Genomic DNA, 14085 nt, shown 5'->3' with positions numbered 1-14085 from the left:
TACATTGTAACACAGCCATTTGGCAATATGTTCAGTAGTTTCATTTCAGTTTAATTATAAAGCAATTATTTGTAAAAACATTTGGGTCATTAATAAAAAAAATAATTGGAAGGAAACTAGAAAAGATACTCCAAAATACCTCTGTCATAATTGCAATACTAAACCACTCTATATGTAAAAACAAATTCAAATTTTTCTATTTGGTAGTTTATTCATAAATGTTCCTCAAACTTAGTGATTTTAACATGGGCAGCATAGGCACCTCCGGCTCCCCTTAAGGAGATCACACAGCGAAGGTCACTCTCCATCCACGACAGAATCAGTGTACCTAATCTATCTACGTACAGCATGGATTTTCCGTGTGCAAGTGTCACAAATGGTTCTACACTACTGGCCATTAAAATTGCTACACCACGAAGATGACGTGCTACAGATGCGAAATTCAACCGACAGGAAGAAGATGCTGTGATACGCAAATGATTAGCTTTTCAGAGCATTCACACAAGGTTGGCGCCGGTGGCGACACCTACAACGTTCTGACATGAGGAAAGTTTCCAACCGATTTCTCATACACAAACAGCAGCTGACCGGCGTTGCCTGGTGAAACGTTGTTGTGATGCCTCGTGTAAGGAGGAGAAATGCGTACCATCACGTTTCCGACTTTGATAAAGGTCGGGTTGTAGGCTATCGCGATTGCGGTTCATCGTATCACGACATTGGTGCTCGCGTTGGTTGAGATTCAATGAGTGTTAGCAGAATACGGAATCTGTGGGTTCAGGAGGGCAATACGGAACGCCGTGCTGGATCCCAACGGCCTCGTATCACTAGCAGTCGAGATGACAGGCATTTTATCCGCATGGCTGTAACGGATCGTGCAGCCACGTCTCGATTCCTGACGTTTGCAAGACAACAACCATCTGCACGAACAGTTCGACGACGTTTGCAGCAGCATGGACTATCAGCTCGGAGACCATGGCTGCGGTTACCCTTGACGTTGCATCACCGACAGGAGCGCCTGCGATGGTGTACTCAACGACGAACCTGGGTGCACAAATGGCAAAACGTCATTTTTTCGGCTGAATCCAGGTTTTGTTTACAGCATCATGATGGTCGCTTCCGTGTTTGGCAACATCGCGGTGTACGCACATTGGAAGCGTGTATTCGTCATCGCCATACTGGCGTGTCACCCGGCGTGATGGTATGGGGTGCCATTGGTTACCCCCTCTCTGTCACCTCTTGTTCGCATTGACGGCACTTTGAACAGTAGACGTTACATTTCAGATGTGTTACGACCCGTGGCTCTACCCTTCATTCGATCCTTGCGAAACCCTACATTTCAGCAGGATAATGCACGACCGCATGTTGCAAGTCCTGTACGGGCCTTTGTGGATACAGAAAATGTTCGACTTCTGCCCTGGCCAGCACATTCTCCAGATCTCTCGCCAATTGAAAACGTCTGGTCAATGGTGGCCGAGCAACTGGCTCGTCACAATACGCCAGTCACTACTCTTGATGAACTGTGGTATTATGTTGAAGCTGCATGGGCAGCTGTACCTGTACACGCCATCCAATCTCTGTTTGACTCATGCCCAGGCGTATCAAGGCCGTTATTAAGGCCAGAGGTGGTTGTTTTGGGTACTGATTTCTCAGGATCTATGCACCCAAATTGCGTGAAAATGTAATCACATGTCAGTTCTAGTATACTATATTTGTCCAATCAATACCCGTTTATCATCTGCATTTCTTCTTGGTGTAGCAATTTTAATGGCCAGTAGTGTAAATGCTTGCGTACTATGTAACTGAAGCGGAACTCGGAAACCAGCCCATTGCACACTTCGTGTCAAACGGCAAACGGCGACTAAAATCCATATCCAGGCTGGCCAGCACACCGACCCTCGTCGTTAATCCACCGGGCGGATTGGATCCGGGGCTGGCTTACTTCCCCGTACTGCAAGTGGTCATGTTAATACGCTTGGCTATCCGGTCAGCTTTTTCGTTCAGTGACGTACAGCTACAGAATAGAGGAAAGTGAGGTGCGGCGCGCTCTTACGTGGGTCTTGAGTTCGTGCTCCAGCTCCCGGGTGAAGCCTCGCTCCGCCAGCTGCCTCAGGCCCCTTGTCGCTCTGGCTCCGTACGACCAGAAGTAGTAGTCCGGCGTATGGGAGGCTCCGACCACGTCGCTGAACTTTGCTAGGAAGCTGTCGTCCGGGAAGCCTTTAGGGTGCGTGTGCCGAGACCACAGTCCTTCAAAAGCGAGCTGAAGAGAGAGAAAATCGTTAGTGCAGCGTAGATCACTTACGAATTTATCCATACACTACGAGAAGATCTCTACACATTAAAATGTATAGTTTTATTCTACGGTCTTAATAATAATATGGAATCACAAAGAAAATGATACCGAGCTTTTAGTTACTAAAATATTGAGAAACGTCCTGTTTTTAAGTCAGAGGGGGTCAGAAATTCATGGTCCACATCTACAGCTACATCAATACTCAGCAAATCGTATCAGGGTTTTTTGCGGAGGGTACTTCCTGTACCACTAATTGATCCCCCATTTCCGTGATTCACTCGCGGATGCCACTTGTCGGCAAGCCTTTGTGTTAGCTCTAATTTCTCGAATTTTCTCTTCGTAGTCATTTCGGGAGATGTATTTGGGAGGAAATAACATACTGTCCGACTCTTCCCAAAAGCACTCCCTCGAAATTTCTATAGCATACGTCTTCGTGCTGTGCAATGCTTCTTTTGAATCGTCTGCCACTACCGGCTGTTGAGAATCTCTGTAACACTCTCCCACCGACTAAATTATCCCGCGACGAAACGCGCCGCTTTTCGTTGGATCTCCCTCCTTCCTCTTCTATCAGTCCCACCCGATAAGTCCCAGACTGATGAACAATACTCAAAAATCAGTCGAAAAGTCACTTTGTAAGCCACTTCTTTCACGGATTAGTTACATTTGCTTAAGAATCCTCCTATGAATCTGTCTGGCGACTGCTTTTCTACTATTTGTTTTATGTGGTCATTCCACTTAAGGTCGTTCTGGATAGTTTACAGTACACACTATTTCCAGCAGTTTGTCATCAGAAGTGTACCTGTACAGCAGTTGCTTTCTTTTCCTATGTATGCGCAATGTGCTACATTTGTTTACTTTCAGGAACAACTTCCAGAGCCTGCACCATTCAGCAATCCTCTGCTGGTCATTTTGCAAACAAATTCTGTCTTCTGCTATTGCAACTTTTTTATAGACAACCGCATCATCTGCGAAGATTCTTAAAGAACTTCCGATGCTTTCTGCTACATCATTCATATACATTGTAAACAGTAACGGTCCTAACACACTTCCCTGGGGTACTCTGGAAATTACCGTTACATCTGTTCCGTTAAGAGAGGCACGTTAATTTCTGTGTGTAAAGAAGTTCTGAATTCAGTTGCAAATATGGACTGATACTCGGTAAGTTCGTACTTTCTTTTCTTTTCTTTTTTTACTAAATGGCAGTGCGGAACGGTGTCAGGTGCCTTCCTTCTGTGCCAGACCTGAGCGCCGTTGTCTACAGCGCTATGCCTCTCATGCAGGAACATGGCGAGTTGAGACTCGCAAAATCTCAGTTTCCGGAATCCATTTTAATTTTTATAGAGGAAATTTTCATTCTCCAAAACGTCATAATTCTTGAGCATAAAACGTGTTCCACAATCCTACAGTAGGTTGACATCAACACTACAGGTCTAAAATGTGCGTTTGTCCTACCTCTCATCTTGAAAACGGGAATGATCTGCGCTTTTTCCAGTCCCTATGTATCCTTTGCTGCTCCAGCGAACTACAATAAACTGCTGCTAGAAGGGGTATAATCTTTTCTACGAAGATTATACCCCTTCTAGGGGTATAATCTTCGTAGAATCTTACAGGTAACTTATCTGTAAGATTCTACGATGATTATACCGATTCTAGCACTATCTTATCTGGTCCTCCTGCCTTTCCACTGCTAAGCGTTTGTAGTTGCTTTTATATTCCGCAATCGGTTATCTCAATATACACTATTTCGCCGCTTGCACTAAGATTGAAAGGAGGGACCGTATTACAGTTTCCGGTGGTTAAACAGTTTCAGAAGAACCAAGTCAGTATTTCGGCCTTCTCTCTGTTATCTTTAGTTCCTGTCCCAATGTGGTCACTGAGTGAGCAGATGATATCGACCCGCCTAATGATTTTGCATAAGGCCGAAACCTCTTAGGCTTTTTAGTCAGACCGACTGACAAAATTTTATTTTCAAAGTCACTGAAAATTTCTCTCATTGGTATCCTTACGCTTATTTTCGCTTCGTTCAGCTTTAGTTTGACTGCTCTTGGTCTTGAGGTTAGCATTGCTGGCCCTCGTTCACAGGACCCCAGGTTCGATTCCCGGTCAGATCCGAGCTTTTCTCTGTGCAGGACTGGGTGTGTGTGTTGTCGTCATCATCATTTCGTCATCATCAAGACTTGTACCAGGCGGTCGAACATCCCGGACGAGGTCTCTCAGCCAATAATATCATCGCACATTTCATTTCAAGCCAGATGGGTATTTCGACCTAAAGTGAAAACGTCTCTAAGCAGCAAGGCAAATGTTTCATATTACTGATGAAACCTGCGACCCATATGGTTCATGAAAACTAAAGTAACTAACCGTGTCGTAAAGATCGTGCTTTGCTGAAGATGCATATGGTCAACCCACTGCTCCCCTAGCCATCGTGTATTGTCTACTTTGGAGCAACTACTTCTAATTCAGGTAGCTCCTCTACCCCTATTAACTCACAGGAACCTTCCACTTTAAGTTCACTACAAGGTAAACTACTTCTGACAGCAATAAACACTGCACCATAAATTCCTTTCTGAACACTGCTAGGTTATTTGTAATAATTTCGGCCGAACTGATCTACAGTTTTAGCCAGCTTTCCACACATACAAAAATTTGAGTTCAATGCTTTCTATTAGCTCTTGGAGCTCCGGTTCTTTCCCATTACAGCTACGACAGGTGACACCTACAATACCGATTGTTGCCGGGTCTATCTTAGTCCTGTGTTTGCAATGCATCCTTTTAGACTGACGTCCTTTATGCAGTTTCCCAAGAACCTCTAACTTAAAAAAACCATCCAGTCCCCTCCACACAGCTCCTGTTACCCATGTAGATACTTTGTGTGTAGTGATTCCCTGATCTATTATGCAGAACGCGAAAACCCACCACCCTGTGCCGCAAGTCGAGGTATCTGCAGCCTACACGGTCGCACTCTCAGATCCTCCACTCAGCTCTGTGCCAAAGATCTGCAGTCGGTAATCTTGACGACGGTAAAGATGAGGAACTCTGTTTTCATTTCGTAAGCAAGAGTGGCACTCTCTAACACTTCAGCTAGCCACCTGAAACCGTGAGAGAATCTCTTACAATGCAAAGCGATACACATTGTTAGTACCAACATGAGCCACCACCCGGAGATGGCTGCATCATGTGCTCTTCATGGGATTAAGAAGTACCTGTTTCATACCTAGAATGACTTTAGGTAGCCATATCCCTAGAGGGGTCTACTAAGTACCTAACATTGGAGCACTCTCTGTGACTGCCTAGATCTTGCAGGCCGAGAAGCTTTCCCCGAAACAGGGCAAAACACTGCTTCTGGCTCAGTACGTTTATCACCCACAAGGCAGCGGCTGAAACCTGTTCGTCACAAGAACTGGGGAGGCCCTTCAATAACTCCAGCGGAAAATCTGTCGCTGCCTACCACACCTTAGAACTACCTTTCACTCCACCACATGTGAGGTGTCCACATCAGTACAGGCAGTACCTGGGGTGGGGCACACGTGTGATGTGCTGGACGTCCCTTGGATCCCCAAGTCCGGTCCTCCATGGTGATGCCCACTGGCAATAGTCTCAAGCTGCGTGACCGAAATCAGCACCACTTGGAGTTGCGAGGGAATTGTCACTGAACCAGCAATCACAGTCCCTATTCATATTAAAGACGGCTAAACAGTTACTAAACCGATAAATACAGAAACAATCAAGAAATTATGAGTTTAAATTAAAATCACAAAGGAAATTCAAAATAATTCGGTTCTTACGAGAAGCTTTCAACTGACAAATGAAACGGTTTGCTGCGATGCGTTGCTGCTGAAGGATATTACAACTGATAGTGGCGCTTCAAACAAAAACGCTTGTCGTAATGCAAACAGCGGTACTATGCACTACACAGGTAACAAAACACGAAACTGTGCCTTATAAATACACAAAAACGCAGGAAAATTCAGAGTTTAAAGAACACATGGGAAATTCAAATAAGTTGTACACGGAGCCTCGAGGATATTGGGAGACCACCCTGAGTGATTAGTCTCACAACGGCGTGGCGTGCCACTAGTGTCGATCTAATATAACCTCAATTCTCGCGGGACAAAAATGGAGAACAATCCAAAAACTGAGAGACCTGGTGATACCTCAAATAAACAAACATCGTAGTTGGCCCCGTGGAAGTCATCTCTGTTACTGGATTGAGTGGTAGGCTATCCTAAGAAACAGAAAACTTTACTGAGAAGCTGGACCAGGTCAAGAGGAGGAGCAAACTTCTCAAAAAAGGAGGGTAAAGATTGACTTCTTAAACGTAAGTGAAGTGGAGGGAACTAAAAGGTCGTGAAGTTATGACCTTGAAAGAAAGACTCTCAGAGTGAAATGGTGAATAGATCCCCTCCACCCCCAAGACGGGAAACAAGAGACCGAGTCAGAAATCCAGCACTCCCACTTATCAGGATAATCACATCCAGAAAGAGACATATACATATTACACAGTCTGGTTTTAGGATGATGGTTACCAGCAGTGATATCCACTGGTCAGCAATACATTACAGCAGCAAGAGCTAGTTCAGATGGCTCTCTTTGAGAAGACTGGAGGGCAGCCAAGTATAGGTGCCAATTTAAGGAGTGTCTATCTAGACAATGATGCTCTAATCACCGTTATTAATGAGAAAGTAGTGATCGACACCACCAAAGGGTGCCAGAGAGGAAGTATTTTGTCCCCACTACTGTGGAATCTAGTTGTGCATGAACACATCGAAGAGTTAATTTGTAGAGTTTCTTTTGCCAAGGATACGCAGATGATTTAGTCATTGTAACACCCGAAAAACCTGCAAGTACCGTTAGAACAATGTCACAATGTGCTCTGAACAGTTGGTGCAGAAAACGGGATCTATGGGTCAGTCCCCGGAAAACTGTTGCAATACCGTTCACTAGGAAGCATATTGACAAATGCACTGGAATATCAAGCTCTTTGACAAAATACCACCAGTTTATGTTGTAGTGATGGGTCTAGGAGTTATCCTAGATGTGAAAATATCATGTATTCCTCATACAAAGAATATGTTCCGAGGCAAAGGGTGTGTTCATGTGCACCAGAAAGGGAAGGGCCTGTGGTAAAATTTGGGTTCCAGAATCCAGGAGCATGTACTGGACGTAAACCTCTGTAACAAGACCTACGATAATTTTGGCGGTGCAGCAAGATGGAATAAAGGAAAACGGACGGTGTCTACTAAGGTGACTGGGAAAGCGCAGAGATTGGTCTGCCTGGCCATAACAGGAGGACTTAGCAGCACACCCACTGCCAGGATGAAGATCATGCTGGACATGCTGTCATTACACCTGTACACCTGTGGGCTAAAATTGAGGCAGCGACAGGTGCATATAGGCTAAAACTGTCTTTAGCGTATCCTGAATTCTACACTATTTGAATGAGTCTGGTAAATATAGTCATGGTCGAGAAAATGCGAGTTGACCAAACAATAAATTCGGGATGTTTCAATAAACCTTTCAAGGTAACAATTGGACTTTGAGAGCAGTGGAAGAATGCACCACAATACCATTCAAGAGACGTAGTCTGGTTTAGTGACAGGTGCGTTGAGAAGAATTTACGTAGGTTCGCAGCATTTACATTCTTTCAGAAAACCAAGCTGGTCCATAATCTCTGTCAGCCCTCGTAACGAGATTTAAGATCATTGCAGGAAGCCATGAAACCCTTGTGAGGCCAGGAGAAAACAACAGGGAAAAACTGGTGTGCGCCCCTGGTCACTCGGGAATTGGTGGCTATGAACCAGCTGGCAAGCTGATCAAGGAAGGAGCGATGACTCCACTTTTTGGGTCGATCCTGTCTTAAACTTTACTAAGGCGATGGTAAAATCAAAACTACGTAGCTAGATCAGAAAGCAGCATGCAAAATATTAAAGTCCAAAAACAAAAACATGGCAAGCTAATAATGCAGAAGCTATGTTTTAAGAGAAGTTCTGCAGTCCCGTGTTATAAAAGGAGACACATGAAAGCCATGGTAGTACTAAAGACTGCTCACGGGAACTCCAGAAAACATCCGCACACGATGTGTACCGAGAAAGAAGCCTCAAAATGTAGACTCTGTGGTGAAGGGGATCAAACCGCACTTCATGAAGACACAGAATATTTCGGTCATTGAATCCTGAAAACTGAGTCTAATAACGATATAGTATAGACTCTGCTATTAGTCTTTAAGGATACTGATTGGCTTTACTAGAATGTCAGAGAGAGAAACCGCACAGTACTGAATTTTGCCTGCAACAGCAGGCTAAGACGAACGTTGTTTTGTCTCTAACTATAAATCATATCAGCCCAACAGATATGTTCCAGCAGACAAATGCATAGGTTTGAAGAGTCGTTAGGTGTAAGCGAAGCAATAAACGTGCATATCCTTAGAATTAATTTAATATTTACAATTATGTGATAAAATATGCTGCATTTAACTAAAAAGAATAAATTTTGAGGTGCAAGACAGCGATCTCATTTGGCGAATAAACAACACAATAAATAAGAGCAAGAAAGACATAAAAGCAATAACTGAAAGTTTTATTTACCTCGTACTTCGCTTCGTCGCAAGGACAGCACTCTGTTTGAACTGGCAGCTGATCCTCAAAGGTGTCCGGAACCTCTTCGCAAAGAACGTGGCTCAGGGGTCCGTCATCCATATACCAGACCTTCGGACGTTCTATTACTGTGGCCCTGAAATAGTTTCACACATGTTATCGTAACGCAATGCATCTGTTTGTAGCTGATCTCCTGTTCAGGTAAGTATATATTGCTAGGAAATTGTTTAAGTACCAAGGTAAATTTCAGCTTCATATGAAAGGGTCGCTCTAATCTATCTTGCCAGTTTTATTTAAATACGTCAACAAAAGTTTCGTATCACTCGTTGGTTTCGAAATTCATGGCGCAGAAAACAAAATCTGGCTGTGACATATGTATGTATTTGCAACGTTCCAGATCATCATAACGACAAAGTCGTCTGTTTCCCAAAGGTCGTTTTTCACAGCTCTCCTGGGCAACGCCAAAACGTGGTGGAACGTCCCCTTGTCAGGATGTAGGTTTGAATCCACAGTGGCATATCATCGATGAGATCATCAAGTCAGCACTCGTCCAAATTGTCCCCCTCTTACATGGCGACTTTGCACAAGTCGCGCAGTGTACGTGTTCGTCCAAGAACAGCACGGATGCTCGATTGAGTTCATGTTCGCTTCATGAACAGGCTACTCCATTCTGGGGGTCCTACCACGCTGAAGGAAAGTGTTCATGACAACGGCACGATGTGCATCGCAGTTATCATCCAAAAAGATGAAATGTTCACCAAAATGTTGGCGATATGGTCCCTCTTTTGATTGCCGAATCTTCTTCCTGTATCGCACAGCAGTGAGATTGACCTGAAGAACTAAGAGAGGTGTATGGTGGCCCCATGTAACGCCATCACATAACATCATTCTATCACCACCAGCCTGTTGTAAATGCTAGGACAGTGTTGGGGGCGTTCAGTATTACCGAACTGTCTCCAATCACGTTGTCAGCACCTATCAGGGTAGAAATATATCACTTTCATCCGAAAACAACGGCCGACGCCAATCCTGGGGCGTCAATTCACCATGAATTCTTGCCCATTTCTAACGGAGTGCGTGGTGTTGTGGCGTACGATGTGGGTACTCGCCGTGGCCGTCGGGAATGGAGATTCAGATCATGCAATCTCTTCCCAACAGTTCGATGCAATAGGCTATATGACGCCCTGTAGCCTCTTCGAATGCTGAATTCAGTTCTGAAGGACACAGTCCGAGGTTCCTTCGGCTCAAGTCTTAGCTATCGATCATGCTGCGCATTTGTCGAGCATGGAAGGTCTGTGCGGTGTAAGTCCTCAATAGTACCTGTCAACTGGAAACGACTCTATGAACACAAGACACCACGTCACCTTGCCTCTAGCGCACACGGCGAGAAGCAAATGATACGTACCCGATCACTGGTCGCGACAGCCATTCGTGGCACGACAGACGTTCTTTCCGTTGTACTACAGAGACGTTTCTGTGCGTCCTTACTGCTGCTTCAGTTTCATCTGAGAAGCTGAAGTTCGTTCGAGTACGGAGTTCTACCCGTAGGTGGTGCTCATGGGTATTGTGTGTATCTTTACAAACAAGGTTAGGAGTGACCTTCCAATTGACACGGGAACAGTCACAATTGCAGCCCATCTGCACGACATATCGGGATGATGCAAAACCCTGATGATGTGTGTATTTAACACTAAATAAGCGATGAAAGTTATTTTCATAATCCAAAAGCGTTGAGCTGCTATAGTTACACATGCTAGTCAAAACGAGGAAGCAATGTATAAAAAATTACGCAGATCAATAAGGTTTATTTCTACAAAATAGGAAAGTAGTGTGATTACTGAAGAAGAAATTGCTGAAGAAATGTCAGGTATTGCGCCATCTGACGACAAGAGCTTCGAGGTACTGCTGAGGTCATCGCTCTCGGATGGGGAGTAGTAGAAGATCGAGCGGAGGCTGCCCAGGAATGAGGTATATTATATGAATCGTAACTCTTTCCTTTCTTTCTATTTCGTGCCTTATTAATACACAAAATTGTTAATTTTAAGAAGTTTTAATGTAGTCAAAACTTCGTTAAAATATTAGAAAATCGAATAAACTTTATAATATGTACCTGCAAAATTTAATATTGTGAAAACGCAATCTGTCTGTCACTAGGTGGTAAATCATTTAGAAATGGAAGCAGCTGATCAACGAAGGGATCGCGCTGTCGAAACCAGAAGCCTGTGGATCCCAATTAATTACTGCTGGCCCTTATTCCAACTGCACATTAAGTTATGATTCCTCCTACACGTTAGTAGCCTAAGTAAATTACGTTTAAAATACAGACGGCTGAAGTAGTTCTTAATTTTACGTTGTATACTGAACAGACGAAGTCCCTCAAACATCTTGTACGAAGATAGTCACTCTAAATCCACTTCCAGTCCAGCAATATGAGTCAAAGCTGGAGAATACGTTAATATAAGGGAGTGGCTCTTAGAAATAGGGGACGGAACTGTTTATATGCTGTTGAATATTTTGAGATTGTTCCAGTAAAAAGAGATTTAAAACCATTATCTAAGTAAAAAAACTTTACTAATGTATTTTTTTTTTTTTTTTACAAGTGGAAAAATTTTTTCTAGTCCCACACAGATCCCTAACTCCATACAGGTAGTTGCGAAAATCTGTACCAAATTTTTAATAGCTATACTTGTAAAATTTTAAACAAAAAGCGCGGTCGAATACGGTAGATAATAAGAGATGTATGAATGACTAAGTCACCAACAATTTTTATTGCTCTACAAATGATGTGAGCTGTTGAGTTATTTTTCTCAACGTCAGCTACTCTCTGCATTACTTACTCTTATCTGTTGCGTGATTCCCAAGTTTATCATTTTAAATGTTATAAGTATTGTCATAGCTATCAAAAATTCTAAAGCACAGATTTTCAGAACTATCTGTATGCGGTCATGAATGTGTACGGGCTTAGGAGAAATTATTTTATTCTGGTTAGTCCGTTTTAAAAATGTGTTACATTGAAAAGGTTTTTATTCTTTTTAGTCCTGTGTGTGTGAAATTTTTCTGTATCTATCAGACATTTTGATGAGACGACAACAGACAAGTGGTAAATTTCTGGGTTATCTCAGTTTTCTTTAACGTGAGTGAATGAACATATTGCTTCCTCCTACGATCTCGCGAAAAGATCACGAAGGTAAAAATTAGAGCGATTCACGCACAGGCCTATTGGCAATCGTTCTTACCGAGAAACATACCCGACGCAACAGGAAAAGAGGGAAATGGCAGGGAGTTGGTGGTTGATCCTTCGAGTCACACCGTTGCTATAGATAGTTTGCGAAAACCAGTTCATGATGGACACTGAAGAATCGTGTATGCGGGTGAAGTCAGCCTCGACAGCGTCAGTTAAGGGCTGAAAACGGTCCACTGAAGCACCGAAACTGATAGTCATATAATAAATAACATCGTAAGAACGGCTGTAGGTGTTCCAGTTTATTACGTACAGAAACAGCAGTAGTACACAAAGTATACTCCGCCACACATCAGACAAGAAAGAGAGTTAATATTGCATTGTCATCCTATCCTGAGTTGTGAATTGAAAGGAACCAATTTATCTGACGTCTAAAAGGGCATGATCATTGGATTTCGGGTCAAGGGTGAAAGCATTTCCGAAATGGCTAAGACTGCAAACTGTTCGCACGTCGCCGTTATTACAGTATATAGTGCATGGCAAATGGCGCTATCCAAAACAGTTGCCGAGGTAGCTGTTATGCACCATGGGCCATAGATTACAGGGTTTAACGCCGGCAGCGGAGACGTGCACGAACTAACAGACACGAAACCGTTCAGCAGCAGAGCGCTTAGATGAACCAAGGGGCTACCCACATTATCTCCCCAGACAATTCAGCGGACGTTGCTACATATGGGTCTCCACAGCAGACGTCAGGTTCGTGTAGACTTGTTGACTGCTGTACATCGGTGCCGGAGGCTGGAATCTGCACGGCAATACCGCCAAAGGACGTCCAATGAGTGGCGACAGGTGGGGTTTTCATATGAATCACGTTTTGTGCTCCATCGTGCAGATGGCCACTGGTGTGTACGGCGTGGAGAGAGTACAGCCAGAGGAGGGAGCCTTATGGTCTGGGAAATGCATTCGTGGAATTCTCCGGCTCATCTAGTCATTCAAGAAGACACAGTGGATCAACACAAGTATGCCTCTATTCTTGGCGACCATGTTCACTCCTAGATGCAGTTTATTTTTGCTCGGCATGACGGCATCTACCAGCAGGACAATGCAACGTGTTACACTGCTCGCAGTCTAAATGCGTGACACGGAGAGCACCAGGATGAGCTTAGCGTACTCCCTAGATTTACACCCAATCGAGAAAGTCTTGGTCCACCTAGAGCGGACTGTTCGGGCCCTGACTCCTCATCCTAGAAACCTAGCGCAGTTGCCCGCGTGACTGGAGTTGGCGTGGGTCCACATCCCTCACGGTACCTTACAGAACCTCACTGACTCTCCTTCTGCACATCTCACCCTGAAAAAGGTCATTATTCAGGCTTTTGACAAGTGACCACATCGATGTGGCTGTACAGTGTAAAAACGTTTAAAAATCTGCAGATTATCCACTAATACAAAGATGTCCTATTTTCATCCAAATGTGCTTTCTGTAGTAATCTGTTTCCTTGCTTCTCATTGAACTTTCTATTTGACCATATTCGGAAGACCTCAGAGGTTCATGAAGTTGTGACACCTTCAACAGTTCGATCCCATGAGGCGATAGACTCCTGCAAAACGTTATACGAGGGCTATTCGGAAAATAAGGAACGATAGGTCGCGGAATGGAAACCACAGTGAAAATCAAAACTGTTTTATTTGTAACGGTTAGCTACACCTTCCAGCTACTCCTTTACACAGTTGCCGTTCAGAGTTAGATATCTCTCGTAGCGTTGTACCAACTTTTCAATTCCCTCGTTACAGAAGACAGCCTCCAATTTTCTACTCTGGACTGCAGCTTGTTGTCTGTGCAAAATATTGTCTTCATAGCCAGCGGTTCATTTGAGCAGAGATGAACCTCAGGGGTAGCCAATGACGGGCTGTATTGTGGGTGATCAAACACTTCCCATCGAAAACGCTGCAGGAGCATCTTCATTGCCCCTGCAGAGTGCGGCCGAGAATTGTCTTGTAGAACGAACCACATCACAGTTATG

General features: G+C 43.9%; 1 protein-coding gene across 1 annotated transcript in view; it reads right to left on the bottom strand.

Moving 5' to 3' along the window:
* LOC126174798 (spondin-1-like) overlaps nt 1–14085 on the bottom strand; it is a 205866-nt gene that overhangs the window by 132691 nt on the left and 59090 nt on the right. Inside the window, exons 4-5 of the mRNA XM_049921169.1 lie at nt 8875–9019; nt 2051–2257 (exon numbers count right to left, since the gene is read on the bottom strand). Coding sequence (XP_049777126.1) covers nt 2051–2257; nt 8875–9019 — 352 coding nt within the window. The remainder of the gene's footprint in view (nt 1–2050; nt 2258–8874; nt 9020–14085) is intronic.

This window comes from Schistocerca cancellata, chromosome 3, assembly GCF_023864275.1.
Source record: "Schistocerca cancellata isolate TAMUIC-IGC-003103 chromosome 3, iqSchCanc2.1, whole genome shotgun sequence".
NCBI classification, from domain to species: Eukaryota; Metazoa; Arthropoda; class Insecta; order Orthoptera; family Acrididae; genus Schistocerca; species Schistocerca cancellata.
This window is presented reverse-complemented; position numbering and strand designations above follow the sequence as displayed.